Genomic DNA, 21,202 nt, shown 5'->3' on the forward strand with positions numbered 1-21,202 from the left:
AACTTATTTTAAAAATGAGCTGCCACTCTTGGGAGGCTTTCTGGAGAGGCAACTGATTTTTCACCATAGAGAAGAATGGTGTATGTATACTTGTTCTTTGACAAAGCTCTATCATAAATAATATTTCTGCATGGGAGATCGAGACATGGCATAATCACACCAAACCTATTGCTGACAATGACAAGAGGTCTATCTTGGAAAACGTCCTGAGACAAATCTGATACACCTTTATGTTTCTTCATGAAGCCATTATGTGTGGACTCACTACAAATAGGTTGTTATGGGTGTAATTAATGGAAATCTACTACAGTGTTCCCTCACTACTTCGTGGTTCACTTTTCGCAGATTCGCTGTTTCATGGTTTTTCAATAAACTCTAAAAGACTATTATAAATCAGACTATTATAAATCATAAAAAATTACAATTTACAGTCTAAGGAAGGGAGGAAGGAGAAGCCAAAGGGAGAGAAAAGGAGCCCAAGCACCAACGAGAGAAGAAGGGGGCGATTTATCAACACACGATTGGTTGATAAAGACTTAAAATAGTGTATAACTTACTAAAATAATGTATAAATAATAATAATAATAATAATAATAATAATAATAATAATAATAATAATAATTTTATTTTTATATCCCACCCCATCTCTCCGAAGGGACTCAGGGCGGTTCACAAGGGGCTAAGCCCAACAACATACAATAAAATACAACAGTATAAAATACACAATATAAAATACAACAATATAAAATACATAACAATCACAGTAGATCAATAACACAGCTTCAACAAAGTAAAAACATGGCCATTAAAAGAGGCGATAACATGGCTCTTCAGTCCATTGTCTTGATGGAGAGGTAATTTTGACTTTGAAGCCATTATTTTGGAGCAAATATGTAGCAAATACTGAGAAGAGTTTATTCATTAGCTTTGGAAACACTACTGATTGAACAAACAACATCCTTATGCCAGCTACATATCCTGCAACAGCTTTCTGATTGTTTACCACAGGACTAGTGACCCTGCAGTGTGCTTGCAAGGAAGTATTTTGTTAGCCCTAGCTAAGATGAAAGCACTAGAAAGATGCAAAGACAAATGTAATCGACTTGATTATCCTTACATTTGGAAATACAGATAATACATGCAGCAGTAGCTGACATCATTCCAAAGCTCTGTCATTTACAGGTTATATTTCAGATGTTAAATATGTCTGGTTTCACTATCAACAAAGAGCTTGAAAACTCTTTTATTTACTATGCCAGAGGAAGACTAAGAATGTCATTATTAAATTCTTGACCAATATTCTTCTGAGATTAAGCAGGACTTGTTCTTCACTTTAAAAGTCATTAAAATAATACATATTTCCTATGATCAATCCATTTTCTCTGTAGCAAAGAGAAATATGTTCCTCAGCAACTCAACTTGCAAATTAAGCTTCTATTTACCTTCCAATGACCAATGACAAACCATGAGAAATGGAGGTGTGAGGAAATGTACATGCTGTAACACACATCTTTAACTACTTGATGAACTCTTCTAAAATGTTTCATATTGTTTGAACCTGCTATCCTTGCAGCGAGACAGGTTGTTTTTATCTTAGTGGAAAAGATCTACATTCCCTACTCTTTGGCATGCCATAAACATCCAGAAATCAACTGAAAACTTTGTAAGATCTTTAGTGGTTCGTTTGGTGGTAGGATGCATATGAGAGGTATGATGTGTGGGTGGACAAGTCCTAAAAAAACACATCTTTTTCTTATTGTCCTAACACTATACTATGCAAAATGATATTTCATGTAAATACCTTAGGAAATATACAGTGTAGGATATTTTTATTTATTTATTTATTTACATTATTTATATTCCACCCTTCTCACCCCGAAGGAGACTCAGGGCGGATCACATTACACATATAAGGCAAACATTCAATGCCTTAACATAGAACAAAGACAGAGACAAATGCAGCTCCGAGCTAGCCTCGAACTCATGACCTCTTGGTCAGAGTGATTTGTTGCAGCTGGCTGCAGCTGACTGCTCACCAGCCTGTGCCTCAGCTATTTTAAATGTTCTTATGAGAGAATAAGTTACTCTATTTGTCATTACATATAAGTAGAGTAACTTAAGTACAGTAACCCATCTGTACTTGACCTTGGATCAGAAGATTACAGTTCCTTGTAATTTTAACAGCCGGTGATATATACTGTTTACACCCAGAATTGTGTAGTCATAGTTTTAGAAAACTTCTAAAATTGAACAAATTCATTTTATCTATTAGAAAGTACCTAACAATAATTTTTTGATGTTTTCAGACTTACTATACACCATTTACATAGCACTTTATGTGCAAGTCAACCTGATACATAAGCTTTTCAGGGCAAAATTATGGATTTTGATAAGTCAAGGGTTATTCCAAAGAGAGGGAAAAGTGCTAATGCTACCTCAGGGAGACAGCTGCTCCCTGCTTCTGCATCTTTGCATACTAGGGATTTAAAAAAGCCAGAGATGGCACAATTATGGAGAGAAAAGAGGGGAATCGGTATTTCTTTTAGATTCTCCAGTATGAACTAAACCCTGACCCTTTTGCCATGCAGAGAAGGAGGTTATTTTTTAAAAGTCTTAAGGTATGGTGTTTACACTGACCCATGGATAAGGTTTTTTGGGTTGAGTTTTTGACTACAATTTCTAGACTTACACAGGAATATAATCTAATACAGTATCTTGCAGGAAACCTAGAGAATTAGGTGGAAGTGTTTCCCTTTTTAAAAAGTGTTCACACTTGCTGGGTTATTTTTAAGTTTCCAAAACAAAATATTTATATTTCATGTACAGATATATATCACACAAAATGCACAAATACTTTGAATAATAACTAATGTTCCAAGTTCTGAGGAAAAACCCTGTATGCCAGAAGGGGAAACCAGTTCACAGATCACCTAAACACTCCACTTTTAACATTTTGGTACTGGTAACAATTATATGGGTCAGATGAAAATGTTTAAGGGAGATGGTCATTCTCAAACACTGGCAGGAGATTATTGCTCAAAGTGATGTTTCTAGAAAGATTCAAGAGTTCAACAGAGAAAAGTGATCCATTCATCTCAAGCCAAATATGGGCATGCAGGGCAAATACAGGTTAGGTAAAAGCCATGCAAATTATATACCTGGTCGTGTGGTGAGTCCTCTGTCTGCAGCTGGACGGGCATCAACAGGCTCAACTGGGTATGCACAGCCAAAGAAACAAACAAAAGGAAAGAAAAAAGAGCAAATAAAAAAATAAACAAAAGCTTCAAAATAAGTCATTTACAGTTTTGCTTGGGATAGTGCAGGAAAGATATATGCCATAAACAAAGTTAACAAAAGCAACAGCTTGAAAAAGATTTGCTTTAAGTTAATCCTGGAGGAAAGGAATGGAAACCACTTGAAACTAAATGTTTATATGCTACTGATGTTGCAATCCATTACCTCTAAGTCAACATATTAGCTTTTATGAACCAAGTCCCAAAGGCTTCCCAACAAGAATAGGCAATTTGCAATGTTAAAGGGAAACAGAGAAAAATGTGCTGTGCCTTTTGCTTAGGACAGACAGAAATATGGCAAAGCAGTTCCTTTTTTTATATATTACTAAATTCATTTATCCCAAGAGTCTATTGGCTTATGTTTCAGACATCATTTTGTAATTCTCTCAATACAATCATAGAGCAGTCTAGCATGCCACAGCACATCTAAAGAAAAATCTTTTTTAGTATTTTCCCTTGTAAAAGGAAGAAATATCTTTTTCAGATAATGCTTTCGGAGTTGTAAAAGAACAACATTTCTGAACACTAAGACCCATGGATACACCTATATTACCTATACCTATATGGGTTCATGTAACTCTCCAGATGTCACCAAAGTGTAACTTCAAGAATTCCTTACTCTGCTGGTCAGTGCTACTGGAGATTAAAGCCAAACAACACTCATGAACCAAGGCAAACCTTATTGGTCTGCCTTGTTATGGTCACACAGCATGTCCCAGCAACTGAGCTAGGAGACTTCTAAGACTATGGAACAGAACTTCTTCCCAAGAAAAGGAAGCCTTATTAAGTCTATTCCATGGTCTCTAGCATACTACTCTGACTTAGCCTTCTCCAATTTGATGCCTTCTACATTTTTTGGGCCACAATAGCTATTATTGCTGGCTGAAGCTGATAGTAGTCCAGAAGATGCAAACTTCAGGAAGGCTACTCAAGCCTGGTGCAATCCATCTTCTGAAACAGATACTGGTGAAATTTAAACTAGATGCCATTACCAGTCAACTAATTAATAAATTCATATAGCATTGTCAAAATGCACAGAGGTTCACATAATACAACAGGACAAGTCTTTCCTCAGGAGGTTCATAATCTATAGTTCAACAAAGGGAAATGACACTGGAGTGGAAGAGAAATTAAGATAAAAGAAAAAGGGAAAGAAAAAGACATTACTTCAGTTACACACATATAAGAATGGCATTGCACAGATAGTCTGGGAGAGGATTCTGAACATAAGACATAACAAGGGAGAAAAGGCACAAGCATTTCAGGGAGTAGAAGACCTTTGGAAGAGAGTGTGTTGGTAGGGCCAGATAAGCAAGGTTCACACATAGAGAATGGGGAGTTAAAGAAAAAATGAATTGCCCACAGGATGGGAAAAATTGCATTGCTTACAGGAGACAGTAAAAGGGTATTAAAAGAATTGCCATTTCATTAGAACAACCTCTGAGGATGCCTGCCATAGATGTGGGTGAAACGTCAGGAGAGAATACTTCTGGAACATGGCCATACAGCCCGGAAAACACACAACAACACAACAGGAATGGTTTGGGAATCAAAACACTGGATAAAATTGAAATGATCAAGTGGAATTTGAGAAAGAAAAATGTATCAGCCAAGGTCAGAAATGAAAAGGAGAAGCAATTGAGCATTTTAAATGTAAAGCTAATACTAAGACTGCACAATGTAGTCTCACTATTTGCTTTTAAAGCTACGTTCATCCTGTTAGCTGAATGCATAAATGAATTAGGAGGTACAAATCCATTCTTTCACATTCCTCTGGGAAAAATGAATAATGAAAAAGGAAGCACTAGTGACATTTTACACTGTCCAGTTACAAGGCTATATTTTCACTTTAATTGTCATGGCTATATCCAATACAACCTTGATACTAGTAGTTTAGTGAGACACTGGAGTATTCTGGATGAAAGTTCCAAATTACTCCAAAAACTCCAAAAAAATTAAGCATTCTGTTCTGTACTTATTCCAGAAAGTGAAAGCTGATTTGATTTATTTTTAATTAATGTGTGTGTGCTATACACACACACACACACACACACACACACACATATATATAGAGAGAGTATAATCTTAGGAAAGAGGATGAATAGCCTTGATCAAAAGTGAGCAAAGCACACCAATTGGTTACTCCAAGGGTTGACAAGTTTTGGGGTATCTCTTGCAAGACTCTTTAAGGACTCTTATACATTTGGGAACAAAAAAAGGTCACTCTTTTTAAAAGCTCTCATCCTAAAAATATACTCCTTTGAAAGTGTGCCCTCATTTTAGATGTGGTTGTAAGAAGCAAAAAGAGTCTACAGAGAGGGCCCAGGCAGCCTGTGTGACATACCTTGCCCATTTGGGGCTAGTCTATCATACACTCATTCAATTGATGTAGAACACTGACAGTACTACAGACTGAAATAAATATACTTAATAGTTGCAATCTATCTGCCTGCTAGTGTGCAGATCCATTTTAGCTATTTTCCTTCAGCCAATCCAGCTTCTTCGGCTCTGCTGGATGGCCGTAATGGCAAAGGTCTGGCCATCACATTTTCCCATCCATAATGGGGCCATGTGGCAGCCAACCACAGCTCCTACTCACCTATTCAATATTACGCGGCACGAAAAGATTATGTGTCTTATGCAAACTGTGTCTGCTTCCTTAACTCAGTTGCTGAAACCCAGCCTCCCTTGAAGGGAAAAAAGGAAAGGGTGCCAGGAAGGGGGCTTCCTTAACTCAGTTGCGGAAACCCAGCCTCCCTTGGAGGGAAAAAAGGAAAGGGTCCATGCTTCTTTAACCCTATTGCTGAAACCCAAGCTCCCTTAAATGGAAAAAAGGAAAGGATCCCAGAAATGAAAAGGGGAGTCTTGTAAGTTACTCACTGTCCCAAATGGGCCGGATCTAGCTGTATTTTTCAGCTGCAGTCTAAAAATGGCCATCCGGCTGCGCATCCATTTTCAAGAGGTGCACAAAAATGGATACGGGGCTCTACCGGTATCCAGCCAGCAGAAACGGATTGAGGTTCAGCCAAAATGCACAAGCCTAGAAGCTACAGCTTTCAATGAAACCATATGCATGAGTCTTAAATGACCAAATAATTTCCAGCTTCCAATAACAGAATGTACCAAGAGCTATTTCATAACCTACACCAAGTCAAACACATTGCCAGAGGATACACTCCAGAGAGTTGCAGCCAATTGCTTTCCTTTGAATTTACCTGTATCACATTATTTCAGAGCTTGAAATTAACATGCTAATTAACTCATTAAATTATCAACATGCTAGATTTTCTAATTAAAATGGAAATTAAAAATATACTGTAGTGAATTAGAATTTGTTAGGCTGGGTGCCTCTTCTGTCACATTAAGGAGCACTTGAAGTTTTGCTGCCTGAACAGAAGAAATATACAATTAGAAGAAATGCATCACATGACTCTGTTAGGCAGATCAATCTGTGTGACTTCTTTGGGAAGAAAGCAGCAGATAAGGAACAGAAAGACTGTTCTGGTACCTTAACCATAGCAAAAAAGGTGAGTGTCGGAAAGAAAGGGAAAAAGTGAATATAGAAAAGAAAATTGGCCGATTTGTTTGCCCAGAAAGGCAATCAAAAAGTGAGATTTCTCTTTCATCAGAATGCCACAATTTTTACACTGAAAGGGGAGTTGCTTCCTCAAGGGCCTACATGAAGTGTTCCAACTATTTCTAGTTTGTATGTATGTGTATGAGAGAGACAGCAGGTATTCCTGACTGGATTTGGTTATATATTATTGTATAATATATAATCTTATATAGTATTGTTTAAACTGCATTTAACCCCTTCATAATCTTGGGAAGTTAAGTACAATACTTTTTCATGCACACCCTCCCTCAACACACATCCACTTCTTTCTCTCTTGCCACCTTCTTCTGTCCCTTCTGCTTTTCACACACACTGCCTCCTTCTTTTTATGTACCATCCCTTTTAAATTATATAATTAAGGTAAGATGGATGCAGAAAAGATTAGCCTTGGGAGGCATTTGCTCATTAAAATTGATGATGAAACAGGTGAATTTAGGATGCCTAGCTCCTATGAACACACTCTTTGTCATCAGTACATTTTCCAGATTGCTTCTTGATTGATAGTAGAGACACAGAAAGAATACAGTTCTTTAGCCGTGTAAACAATATTCTGCATATATCCTCAGAAGTTCGCACATTATTTCATATCTCAAATTTTCAAGTCTTGATTCATTCACCATTCCTTGTACCGATTCACATATTGTTGTTGCAAGCAAAACATTTGAAGAATGAATGAAGTGTACGTATTAGTGGGAATGGAAGGAAAAGATGTACACGAGTGACAAACAGAAATGAAAAGGCTATAAGAGGAAATCTCATGCCGCAGGACATAGCTTTCCCCAGTCTGAAAGTACTGGACCCCACCATTTCCAGAAACAATCACATTATGTGTTTGTAGTCCATTGAAAGGACAGAAAAATAGTGATAAAGATATGATAGTAAATTACTTTTCCAATTCCAATGGTCAATTACAATGGTCAAGTAATTTTCCAATATAACATTTCAAGTTATCTTTTGCTATAAGCTTATTTTAAGCATAATTCTACATTATATCTTTTAATGAACTGAGAGCCATGTGTGATCAATTCAAATGGTCATCCATTCCACCATGGCCAGTAGATGCCAGTGAAGATCACAAGTAGGATATGAATGCACTAGCCCCTTCCAACTCATGCTCCCCAGCAATTGGCATAGTGGAAACAGAGATAACATATAGCCACCATGACCTATAGCTGGTAGCCATGGGTGCCATAGGTCCATATTTTACATTTATTATGCTTATTTATTTAGAAACCACAACCACATTTATGTACAATACATAATAAAGAGAAGTATTTTTCCTCCCAAACATGAAAAGAGATAATCTCTAAATTGAGCACTGATCAATGTACAACAAACCATAAAAAAGAAAATCGGACCAATTTTCAGGAAGCTGGAGGAAGAAAAGAACCAGACTAATCTCAAAAACTATGGATTCATACAACATCGCTTAAACATTATTTTAAAATATTGGTATTTCCTTGTTCAAATTGTATCAAAAGAAAAGGCAACATGCTTCGAATACCAAGTGCAAGTGTGTAGATTTCACTGCAAAAAAATATGTGTTAGATAAAATACAATTTATAAAGACACTGAAAAGGATGGGAGCTGTTTATCACACACCTGAACTGTCACAATAGGCTACCAATTGCACTGACTTTTGTACAAGAGAATCACCAGCTGATCATTTTTGTTGCTCCTTTGATGAAGTACCATTTGATTCAGCAGTTGTTTCCAAGATATTCACTGATTCCCCCATACTTGCTATAGTTTCTTGCCCCTTCCAACCCAACACCTCTTCAGAAGATTGGGAGACATTATGAAAAATGGTGGTACTCATCAAAGGAGCTGCAACAGAAGGAAGGGGGAATTTGTGAAAATTATTTCTCCCCTCCCTACTCCAAAAGATATCTTATCTCCTAGATAAGACATCTTACTCTGTATAGCAACACATTACTTCATCATTTGATAGTAGAAAAGGGGTTTGTAAATCAGCAGTGGCATAATAGTCTATGTAGAGATAATTTCAGTTCGAAGCTACACTGAATAATTTCCAAGAAATACCTAATGTTTTGTAACCAAAGAGCAAGTTGTGCAGTGTTTTTGACTATGTAGAACATATATGAATATTTAAAGTGGTACAGTAAGGTAATGACAAATATTTAAGGCTATTATCAGTTCTAAAGTGATCCATGCTTCTAGTTACCAATTCAACAAAAAAGAAACCATGCATTCTGATATTTGTTGCATTGAGAATAAAAGAAAGGTTTGGTTAGTATGTTTCCCACACTAATCTTTCCCGAATTATCTGAGTGATGATTTCACTGTTTGAGTTTGGAAAGCTCCTTTTGACAGAATAACCATCATTGTGGCTTTTCTAATAAATATGGCGGGAACTGAATAAAATCTTGCCATGTAGAAAAATGATTCAGGAACAGAATCCTATCCATTTATCAAGTCTATCCATTAAATTAAATGGAGGAAACTACACAAATTGCATGTCTAATTAAGTCCACAATTCTCCCTTCAAGTAGTTAGTCTAGCATTATTTATATTACTTTCTCTCCATGTTATACTTCTATTAGTATTATAATTCAAATGACTGGTGTAGGAGAAGTATACATCTCAGTTATGAAAGAAGTTTTAACAAGAGCAATTCTGAAATAAGCTGTCAGGTAAGGTTCTAGTTTAATGAGCCATAGTCCCTTAAATTTCAATTTACAAAGTCTCCACAGCAGCAGTAACTTGATAATTGACAGCTCAAACCACCTTTTTTAATTAGGTGCTTATTATTTCAGGTTGCACTCAATTCTGACAAGTCTGACACATTAATTTTTTAGTGGGGTCATACATTCTCATGTATATTTTGACTGCTGCGCTGTTCAAAGCAGTTCACAAAGTTTAACTGTTAAGATTTACCATGCATCTCAATGTCTGTAGACTGCCTCAAACTAGAGAAAGTTAAGCTACTCTAGCAGACATTTCACTAATCAGAATGAACAATGTTCTGGCTGAGTCACAGAGGTCAAATCTTTCTCATAATAAATTGGCTACAATGGCACATGACCTCCATCCAAGCAAAGCTTACATTACCTTCATTTTCAGTATTTGCTGGGACTGAATCAACTGCAAAGGGATGCCAAGGTTGAAAGTTATCTAGGCTGACCTCCCCATCGACTGGAAGGAGTTCAACTGTTGTTTTTGTCTCTGTCAATGAAGGCATGAGGGCATCATTTCCATAACTGATCCTGGGCTCACTGATCATGTTTGCCAAGACATCGTCAGAGTAGTTTTGCTCTTTTTGAAGCAGTTCATCTGGGGGGGGGGGGGGGAATAAATTCAACGAAAAATGTCAGTTTTGCTACTATATTAAAAGAGTTGCTTCAGTTACACTGGTAAATCATTGCAACAGAAATCACATGATTGATTTAAAACATATTTTAAATAACAAAACAGTTAACAAAAATAAATCCTAGAAACAACTGCAGCAAATGCAAGCAAACAGGATCTGGAACAATTCACATTGTTGTGGGTCAACAGCTTTGTGTTCTATACACTTTGTTTTTAAACTTTTGCTTCAAATTTATTTATTTACGACATTTATATCCCGCCCTTCTCACCCCGAAGGGACTCAGGGCGGCTTACATGCATCAAATGCATCTTATACCAATAGTACACTCAGGCCTCTGCAAACTAAGCCTCCTCTCTGATACACACATTTCTATTTTCCTTCTTCATTGTGCTGATCTGTAGTGGAGACAGTAGGTCCATGGGAAAGAATCTATCAATGAATGATATTAGTCAGCTATGTGGACTGTCAGCTATTATATGTGACCTGACATAAACCACACAGCATGTGTTGCCTTGATGTGCTATGATTATCACCCACAATGACAATACCCCTCCTGGGCAACTCACTTGACTCTGCATTATCCAGCTCTGTTGCTGCAAGAAACACATGGAAAGATCAAATTTCTCACTGGAATCCAATGACCCAGAGACAGTCAGCTCCAGCAGAATGCATTTATTTCGTGTCAATGCCAGCACTCCACTCATTTTCTAAATTGGGATTGATGCTGCCATGCAAGCTTGTCTAGCTAGCCAAGATATTCCTGTGATAGTTCATAAAGTTGGTAGAGCTAAGCAGGAAAAGAAAGGAGGAGGAATCCAAAGAATGGGTTTCCTTGACAAGAACACCAATACGCTAAACTAATGTGTTGTTTTTAAGCCATTTGGTGACAAAATGAAATGAACATAACTAAGTGTAGTTAGGACACGATTACTACTGTCTCTTCTATATATGCTGACAACAAAATAAGCTTGCAATTTTTTTTTAGTATTGACCTATTCAAATTGTTTCTTAGAATATGAAGCGACAAAATGGCTTTGGTTTCCCAATTCCAAGAGGAGCACCTTTTACATGAGTCTATGTGTCTACTTAAAGCTAAGACATACTGATTCCAACTGGACTTATTCCCAAATGATTAGCCAGTGTCTTCCATATAATCAGGGTAGAAGATACACCTCAGGTCTCAGTCCAAAGGTTAAAGGAGCTATCCAACATGCTGAATGATAAGGATTCAGCATCTTAGGTAATTCCTATTAAAACCTAGAGTACATTCACCACCCTACTTGGAAATAACTTATTACTAGTACATATTAGCTTTTGTTTTTAAAGTAGGTCAAGTTGTGGTTTTCAACTGAGGAAGTCTATGCTCCTTTCTACTCTTTTTACTGGTCAGTCTGATCCCAAGAATGCAAACTCTTTTGAATTTAACTATGAAGATACAATTCAAACATAATCCCACTGATCACTGCCTCTTCATAAAACATGACATGTCATCTGGCCTTCTGGCAACCCACCAGATAGCTTTTAATGGGACTGAATGGCAGTCTACATCTCTATCTGGCCTTTTGAAATTAAGACTGCCCAGGATTAAAAGATTGGCAGCTGGTAGCAAATCATAGAATTATATTTTACGACGTAGTGAGAGGGAGGGAAACTGAAACACAATTATCTTCATTATACCCTGCTCACTGTTACATGCCAAAGTGTAGTGATCAACTACTAGTTAAACTTTGTTCTAGAAATTTATGGACTTGATATGTGTATATGTAGGTAAAATAAAATGCACACTGATCTTGACTGCCTCAAATAGTCAGTTGTCGACAACTATTATTTTTCCTTTTGAAGAAATTAAAACAACAGTAACACTTTCATTAAGTCCGACCAAAAATCCATGAAGTTGTGCATTAGCTTTCAGGTTTTCCAAAAGTTCTTCATCAGGTGTTTATCAAGCACAAAATTGGGGAAAAGATTAGGGAAAAAAACTCTGCACAATGTATTTGCCTCAAATTTCATATTTATAAATAGACTGGAGTGGACAAAGAGTTCATTTAGTAAAATTGCAGCTTCATTTAGTAAAATTCCTGCTCTTACAGACATCTCCCAGTGTCATTCTGGTGAATTTGTCCAACAAAAAAAAGGTAAAATGAGTTAGCTATGAATTAAATCAACATCCAGCTGATCCTTCCCCACATATATACTCCCAACGATACTCTTCACCTTTCTCTGACTGTTTACAAAAAATATTGAGAATTCACAGAGGCCTTATGTGGTGAGACCATTCTCATGTGAAGAGTGGAAATGTGTATCCCAGCATCCATTACCTGAAATTAATAACCATATTCAGGTGCTTATAAAACATACTAAAAGTATGCTACTTGTCTTTCGTATTGTCATTATGGTCACCCCTATGTACAAGGAGCTCTCTTCCGAATCCAAGTGTCTCCTAGATCCATGAGAGCTCTCCAGGAGATTTGGAACCTGAAGTGCGCACAACATATCTCCTTTTCGGACTCTTACTTTTGCTCAAATATAGTAGTGTGCCCTCCACCCCCAAGTGTTTATCTGAGTGGACCTATAGTTAAATATATTTAAGAGAAATATTGACAAGCTAAAGGAGGGCAACTAAAATGATCAAAAGTGAAAATAAGGGTCATTATGGGAAGGGGGGGCTAGAAGGGGGAGAGGGGGATCAGATAAGGCTGCTGGAGTGGACGTCCCCCTGCTCCGCTGTCTGAAGTGGAGCCCGCTTCACTTGGGCATCTAGAAGGAAGGACACTGACACTGGAGGGAGGGGAAGGGGAAGAGGTTGGGCGGGCCTGGACTCACTTCTCACCAGAAGGAAGCGAATGCAGTCGGCGGAAATATGGGACAATTGATGTCCCAACCCAGGGTGTAACAGGATGCAAGACATTTTATCTAAATACGGGACTGTCCCTTAAAATCCGGGACAACTGGCAATACTGCTGGAGACCATGCCCTATGACGAGTGGCCTAAAAAGCTGGGTATATTTAGCCTGCAGAAGAGAAGTTTGAGAGGAGACATGATCATGAAGTTTAAATATTTGGAAGGGAGGGAGCAGGCTTGTTTACTGCTTTCCTGGAGACGAAGAGTCGGAGCAATGGGTTCAAATGACAGGAAAGGAGATTCCAGCTAAACATTAGGAAGAACTAATGGCCCATGTGGTTTCTTCCAACTCAATAATTCTATGTACAAAATAAAAATAACAAAAGTTTTAAAAACTCAGCTGATAGACCTACTATGCTTGGGAACTTGCAGTTATATTTCTATTCCAGAAATGGCTCCGAAGTCAGACCCCATCATCTAAATCTAAGCTTTTCAAGGAAACTTCATTTCCCTAGGGTTTTTGCTGAACCTTTTTAGTTTCTTTTCACTCTCTTATTATTCAAGCTAAAATGCCCAACTCCACCCAAAGTGGCAAACCTTTCTTTAGATTAATGGTTTGTGCTAGCAGATGAGTGCTGAAAAATTACTCTGCCCTTTTCATTGATTCAGAATCTCTATATGATCTGCTGTTATAGAACAGGAAGTACAGAAAGTGATTTTAAAGAAAGATGATACAATTCCTGCCCCTTACAGTTTTTTATGGTTGTTCATTTCTCTCTTTTTTCTTTCTTACTCTAACCTTTTTATAAAATGCCTGCACAGATACTGCATATTTAGTGGAAATATTTTAAGAATAAGTATAGGCAAAATCCAAAGGGCAAAGTCATTAATCATCTCAAGGAACACAGATCTAGCATAGCAGAAGTCTGAAGCTTATCAACATTCCAGTTTTGTTTAGATGCCAGAATAGGTTTAATAAAACTATTCTGTAAAGTAAGGAATATGTCTTAAAGGTGTCCCATGAATGCATACACACACACACACACACACACACAGGCCAAGTTAGCTTAACGTGCTTCATAGAAGTGTTCTGTTCCATTCACCCTATACAGCCAACTGTCCCTGCCAGCAAACTGCTCTTGAGAAAGAGAGCTCCCACTGAACAAGTAGAGAAAAGGGGGAGCTGGGAAATGTTTCTTCTGCCAATTTCCTTGAAGGTAATCCATATTAGGAGTTCAGCATCATTTAAGGTCATCTTCCACACTTGCCAGAGATACCTATGCCCCATTTATCGGGTGAGCTATCCTCTGAGGAGCTTCTCAGGCCCCTTCTACATTGCCATATAATTCAAAGCAGATAATCTAGATTATTTGCTTTGAACTGGATTATATGAGTCTGCACTGCCCTACAATCCAGTTCAAAGAGGTAATCTGGGTTTTATATAGCTGTGTAGAAGGGGCCTCAGATTAGGCAGCCAAAATAGAAGATGAATTGCAGGTGGGAAATTTTCCTGCTGTCTCTGTTCCTAAATGAACTAATTCAAATCACTTCAAATATGCTGCAATGCATTTCCCCTTTCTTCCCCTAAAACAAGACAAATTTCCAACTGTGCATCCTCAGTCTTGGAGTAATACCTAGCATATCTCTGAGAGTCTCCCGCATTCACTTCTGTCTTTAATATACTACCCTCTCTCTTCTTCCTCTACCTCTTCTTTATCTTTATTATTATTATTATTATTATTATCTTTATTATTATTATTATTATTTTATTGTATGACACAGCAAACAAGATAGATATGCTGGATTTCGTTTCACAAAATCACAAGTCGAACACTTCCCTAGTGTCTAGGACTGTGTGATGTATTTTCGGATGATGCGTGCAAATACCAGTAGGGTGGCCTTTTGCAGTTGACAGATCATAATTTTGTCAATGTCTATTGTAATGCCTTTCTCCCTGTGGAGACTCAAGGCGGTTAACACTCCCCACTAAACAAGTGTAAAAGGTGCAATACAAAAGTGGGGAAAAAACAATTAAATAGCAACAGTGTGGTAAAAACAGAATTAAAATACATTACATACACTAAAATGGCCTTTAAAACTCATATTCCCCCCAATCCCACCCAGCCTCCCCAAAGCCCACCCCTTACCCTTCCCCAAATGCCTGTTGACATAAGACGGTGTTGACCTCTCTGTATAGCTTGATTTTCATCTAACAATAAAGGGGACTTGCGGCTATCAGGTATTGATAGCCCAACACATTTTTTCATCTCAGTTGGGTTTCTCTGAGAAAACCTACTTGTAGTCTCATTAGTAATAGGGAATCAAACAAGTCCTTATTGCCAACAATACTATTATAGTGCATATTAGCACATTGAGATTGTTGAACAGAGAACTCAAATACCTCCCAATTTCTAGAAAGTAAGAAAGGAATACATTACACCAGGGGAAAAAAAGCCCAATATGTGATAGGGGCATTTTGGGGGTAACTGAAAGAAATTATTTTTCTATTTGAAAATACACATAGTTGTAATTGTATTTTATTTATTTTAATTTTTTATATGTCATGACACAAAATAGTTTTTAAATTTTCATATTCATATGTTAATACATTGGCACTATTTTGTAATTTGTATTATGTCATGCTTGCTGTTAGCTGACTTTGAGACCCTATATTGGGAGAGACAGGATAAAAATGAAGTTAATTAAAATGTGTGGTCTATTTCACAATTTAATCTTACTGAGTACACCAGTAATTCTCAGGCTATCTGAGGTGCGGTACTGGCAGTTACTTTTTTTCTAACATGCAAGGGACCAACACTAAATTGGTAGCCATTTGAGTACATGGAAATTAGTGAAAACAGCCTATAGTTCTGGGACCCGCACCAGTTCAGGTACCATCAGTGTAAGTTGTGTGATCTACACAAAATGGACAAAGAAAGACACATAAACAACGGTGACACCTATATATCTAGTCTGCATAATTTACCTCTTTTGGGTAGATTGCTTTCACCCTCAACAACACTTTTAAAATAATGCCCTCTTTTCTTTACAGGTCAAAAACCCATCTGACCACCCTAAATAAGAGCAGAATGCGTTTTTGATCAAGATGCATAGAGAAAGAACAAACAGTGAAGTGTACAAGTTTTAGTAATGAAGATTCAGTTTGGATAGCAAAAAAGCACCATCTAATTATATGAAAAGCTGGATAATGAAGCAAAACTAAGCATCTGTTAAGGTAGAAGAACTCAGTAACCAGATGTGAGACAGATGTTCATGGCTCTCTTACATCACAAGTACTGAAATATACATAGGATTTTTTGTTATGTGCTAGGAATTCATTAAATACCATCATCCTGTATATTGCTAAGTCTTTAGAACTTATAACTAAGGGAAGGAAATGCCTTTGGATGTTCTGTATATCCAGAAATGAAAAATCTGCTTCACATAGCAAGCATTCACAACTATCTAATGTTTTATATATAAAGGCCTGGATCATTAATGTTTATTTAGACTACATCATATTTACGGCATGGGTGTTAAAATTTGCCAAAGTGAAGAGCAATAAGAAAGGATTTAAGGGTGTAAATTAGCCAAGAAAGTTAGCTCGTAGAGTGCATTGCAGTAATCTATATGGGATGTAACAAGAGTGTGGACCACCGTCATCAAGTCTGACTTTCCAAGGTATGGGCGCAACTGGTGCACAAAATTTAATTGTGCAAAAGCTCCCCTGGCCACCACCAAAACCTGGGTTCCAGGCTCTTTGTAATAGATGGTGCTACACCATTCTTGAACAATTATGAACTGTTAAGGAACTATTTTTCCATTACAGAATTCGGAGAACAACTTCTAATACTAAAATGTTTATTCGCTTTAGGAAAAAAAAATATATAGTGAGAACCCATTCAAAACACCATAATTCAGGATGGCCAGAGCTTAAGATAGAAGACAACTTTCTCTCTTTAAACATGGATTCTCTAATCTTTTCTGGTACTGTGTCCTTAATTGAGCATATTGTATTAATTCTCTGTCCCTCTTTCTAAGTACTTCTAACTACTTTAGTAAGAATTTTTTTTGTCACATTTATTATCACTGATACCAAAAGGCCAAGTAGGTTTTTAATTTATTATTTCCTGCTTTTGTGCAATGGCCTTCTCACACAACTTACCAACTTCATCCTGAATCTCCTCAGCAACTGCTGGAACATTGTAAAGGAGGGAAAGTGACTGGTTCATGCGTTCATATGTCACACGTAGATGTGTCATGACCTACAGGGGGAAAATAGCAACTTAGAGCATAGTTGTGATAGATGCCATGTCACAGCAAGCAGAAGTAATGCATTTCACTGGAATGCAGGTGGCACTAACTGCAACTTTAAGAATATGTCACAGAACCAGACAATTCACAGCCCCATCAACCATCTTATTGATTTTATAGTTAAGAATCCATTTGGAGGTCACAAAGTAAGTCACTCTTGTCTTGAAGGAATAAGGCTTTCTGGCAGTCACATTCAACAGTGTGCTTTGTAGTTTCTGCCACCCTTGTCAAGGAGGCTTAACTCACATTAAAGCTGCCTATTAAAGCCAATGTCAACATGTGGCACAAGGTTAGTAACAGAGAGACATAAGAATTTCAAGCCTTCTAGATTTATTTAACAAAGAAGGCTTTAAACAAGCATGCCAATGCTCTTCTAGGTTGCAGCATCACACTGAAAGGCCAATACTATTCTCAATGGGAGAAGACTGAGAGAAGATGAAAGGGAACTGATATGACACCTTAACTTGGCTGGTTTATTAATTGATTGTAATGTTAATTATTTAATGCAACTACATATTTTAACTTATTGTACAATGTTTAGTGTTGTCTTTTGTTTAAAATTTTTATGGTTTTTTTGTTTATATAGGCATTGAATGTTTGCCTGCTACTATGTTGGAAGCCACCCTAAGTGCCCATAGGGAAATAGGGCTGGGTACAAATAAATTATTATAAAGTTATTGTTGATACCATATTATTTTTATGACCCTCTTTTTCCACTTACAGAGCTAGTTTATTGTTTTTCTTTGAAATATGGTAAATATTCAAAAACATTTGGTACTGATGCCTCAATTTATGTAATTTTATTGGTATCTATTTTTATTTCTGAAATTTACCAATAGCTGCTGCATTTCCTACCCCCAGCTTATACTCGAGTCAATAGGTTTTCCCAGTTTTTTGTGGTAAAGTTAGGTGCCTCGGCTTATATTCAGGTCATCTTATACTCGAGTATATATGGTATATTTATTTATTTACTATATTTATATAATGTTTTTCTCACCCTGGGGGGGACGGGGACTCAAGGTGGTTTACAACGTATTAATGGCAGAAATTTAGTGCCAACATACATATAATATAAAAAATCATAATAGCGAAACACTAACATATAGCTATACATTAAAATCATTTAAACCATTAAAGATATGCATACGCAACATTTAAACATTAAGCCAAAGCATTGAAACATCTTAATATAATATTAAAATCATATGAGTCATATTAAAATTATATGACTCTGCACTGACAAAAAGCATTTGTCATCATTGCAAGAGATAAACCTCTATTACAAAGAGACAAGGCTAACTTTCATGAAGCAAAAGGACAGGTCAAAAAGAAAAGTCTCCAAATAAAATGATCCAGGAAAAATTAGTCTATGTCTAAAAGACATACTACAAAAATATCATGATCACATTTCTTCAAAATTTCAGAGTATCAAATAGCTAGCAGATATCAACAGAATGTTAATATATAAAGAGAGATAACAAACACTAATTTGCTGTAGGATCTGCATAGCTTTAAAATAAGTCAGCTTCTTAATCAACAAGAAGTTATATTCACACAATATTAAAACAAGTTATGTGATGCATACATTACCTGAGATCTTATCTGGGCAGCTTTCTTGGGATCCACCATACGGACATGCTCAAAATGCTTGAGTGTATGTTGTCGGTCTTTCTGTTCGGCACGGACATACTTCTTCAGCATGTTAAATACATGCCGAGGCTGCAAAGACAAAACCATCCCCATATATCATTCAGATTATAAGCCACAAGGCAGTCAGAATTTTTGCCAGTAGGAATATGTAGTCATTTGAACTGTATGAGCAAAAATGTTCCAACATGGCATATGTAGTAAAAATTGAAATGATGTAAATCAAAAGAATCTTGCTTTCAATGGTATCACAAAACCTGGTTGTCACAAGAAAGAGGCTAACATGTTTAAATTTTTTCAGGCTCCTTATACAATGTTTTAACCAAAAATTAACTAAAAATAGTTAATTATCTCTGCTATCTTTCATTCAGCAGGGCACCATATTATTCATCTGGAAGCTCATTAGCAGAGCATAAAGACAATTAATTGGGGAAATATTGTGTGCCCTTCCATTACACCAATGAAAACATGACTTTCTTGCTCACCAACATGTGCTTGAATGCTCCTATTTGGAATCTATCTATGTATGTCTTCCTCTCTCCAACTGTCTCCATAAAATTCAAACCTAAGAGGATTGGGCTGGGAAAGTCCAACCCAATATAAGGAATGGAGAATCTCTTGTCTAAAGAATAGACATAGGGTAGGGGGGTTCGCATCCAGCGTCAAATGCCTTCTCTCCAGTCAGTGATGGGTGATATGAGGACCTCTACATTTCAAGTATTCTGCAAAGAATAGAGCTGGGATGTAGTGGTAGATATCCAGGATGGTTTGCACTAGGAGTTTCTCCTGTATACACAAAACTAAAACCAATGCAGATTAAAAATACACCCCTCCCAGGGTGAGAAGGACAGGATAAAAATGTATGAAATAATGTATGAAATGTATGTATGAATACATACAAATGTATGAAGTAAATAATAATACCAAAGCACCAGTGTGTGCATGTGTGTTTGTGTGTGCACATGTATGAGTGAATAAAACACAGCTGATAGTTTAATTAAATTTTAAGCTGTATTTACCTCCAGGTTGTAAATATGTAGTATTAAAGTCATGAAGTGGTGGATCCAGAAATTTCCCCCTTTATCTAAAATGCTTGAAGGAAATGAGACCTCTGTTTGAAATGGAAACAATTCAGAGAGATCGAGCATGATGGTCCTCCAAGTGTAGTGGGGTGGGTCACAGTCGGTGACTATAAACCCAATTTTTGGAGGCCTGCCGTCGGGCCAAAAGTTTGAAATAATAAAAAAAGAAACAATTCAGAGGGCTGCAATGTTTTGAATAAAAATATTTGGCCACTGATTGCTCAACCTTCCTAGCCAGGATTGCAGCAGTGTGTTTCCTCAATCATGTATTCTCATCTGTGGTTGTTTTCTACAAATGCATCCCATATATCCATTTTCCATTACATAAATAAGATTATAAAATTGACAAGTAATGTTTTGTTGGATATAGTAGCTTTAGTCCGTCACTGTGCTCCTAAAGGTAACTATATTCTTAAGATACTTACAAGAGATACAATGTTTGGAATCACAGCACTGAAATAAAGGTCAGGTGATGAAGAGTTTTCAGAATAGGTGCATCTCCTTAGATTTAATAGAAGCCGTGGTGTGCCCACTCTTTAAGCTAGTATGATGGCAATACCTCAAGATTGCAGTATCCTCTAGACCTTTTAACCACTCCACGTGGAAAAGGTGAGACATCTGCTGTGTAGCTGCAATTTTTTGGTACTATCCTGTTTTCTGGATTCACTGATCAACACACATAGAATCATAGAGTTGGAAGAGACCTCGTGGATCATCCAGTCCAAACTCCCTGCCAAGAAGCAGGAAATAGCATTCAAAGCATATTCCTAAAGGGAAACAAAAAACTGCACCTCCTTTAGTTGAACCTACAGTTCAGTAGTAGATATCATGCTTTCACCACTATCTAGAACAGTGATTCTCAACCTGTGGGTTCCCAGGTGTTTTGGCCTTCAACTTCCAGAAATCCTAACAACTGCTAAAGTGACTGTGATTTCTGGGAGTTGTAGGCCAAAACACCTGGGGACCCACAGGTTTAGAACCACTGATTTAGAACGTTTTCTGAACCTATGGCCTCTTGTGATCTGAAGCTACTTACCTTTATTTGTTTTTATACAACTTAGAATTTTTCAAAAATGT

At 37.0% G+C, this 21,202-nt stretch overlaps 1 protein-coding gene across 4 annotated transcripts in view; it reads right to left on the minus strand.

Moving 5' to 3' along the window:
* The window catches only part of app (amyloid beta precursor protein), a 230,683-nt gene that overhangs the window by 8,722 nt on the left and 200,759 nt on the right, over nt 1-21,202 (minus strand). For 2 of the 4 annotated variants that reach the window (XM_062975030.1, XM_062975032.1), the window contains 4 exons: nt 18,987-19,115; nt 17,248-17,347; nt 9,982-10,203; nt 3,159-3,212 (listed from right to left, as the gene is read on the minus strand). In XM_062975030.1, the coding sequence (XP_062831100.1) occupies nt 3,159-3,212; nt 9,982-10,203; nt 17,248-17,347; nt 18,987-19,115 (505 nt within the window). The remainder of the gene's footprint in view (nt 1-3,158; nt 3,213-9,981; nt 10,204-17,247; nt 17,348-18,986; nt 19,116-21,202) is intronic. The other 2 variants (XM_062975031.1, XM_062975033.1) reach the window with 1 other exon arrangement.

This window comes from Anolis carolinensis, chromosome 3 (genome assembly GCF_035594765.1).
Source record: "Anolis carolinensis isolate JA03-04 chromosome 3, rAnoCar3.1.pri, whole genome shotgun sequence".
Lineage (NCBI taxonomy): Eukaryota > Metazoa > Chordata > Lepidosauria > Squamata > Dactyloidae > Anolis > Anolis carolinensis.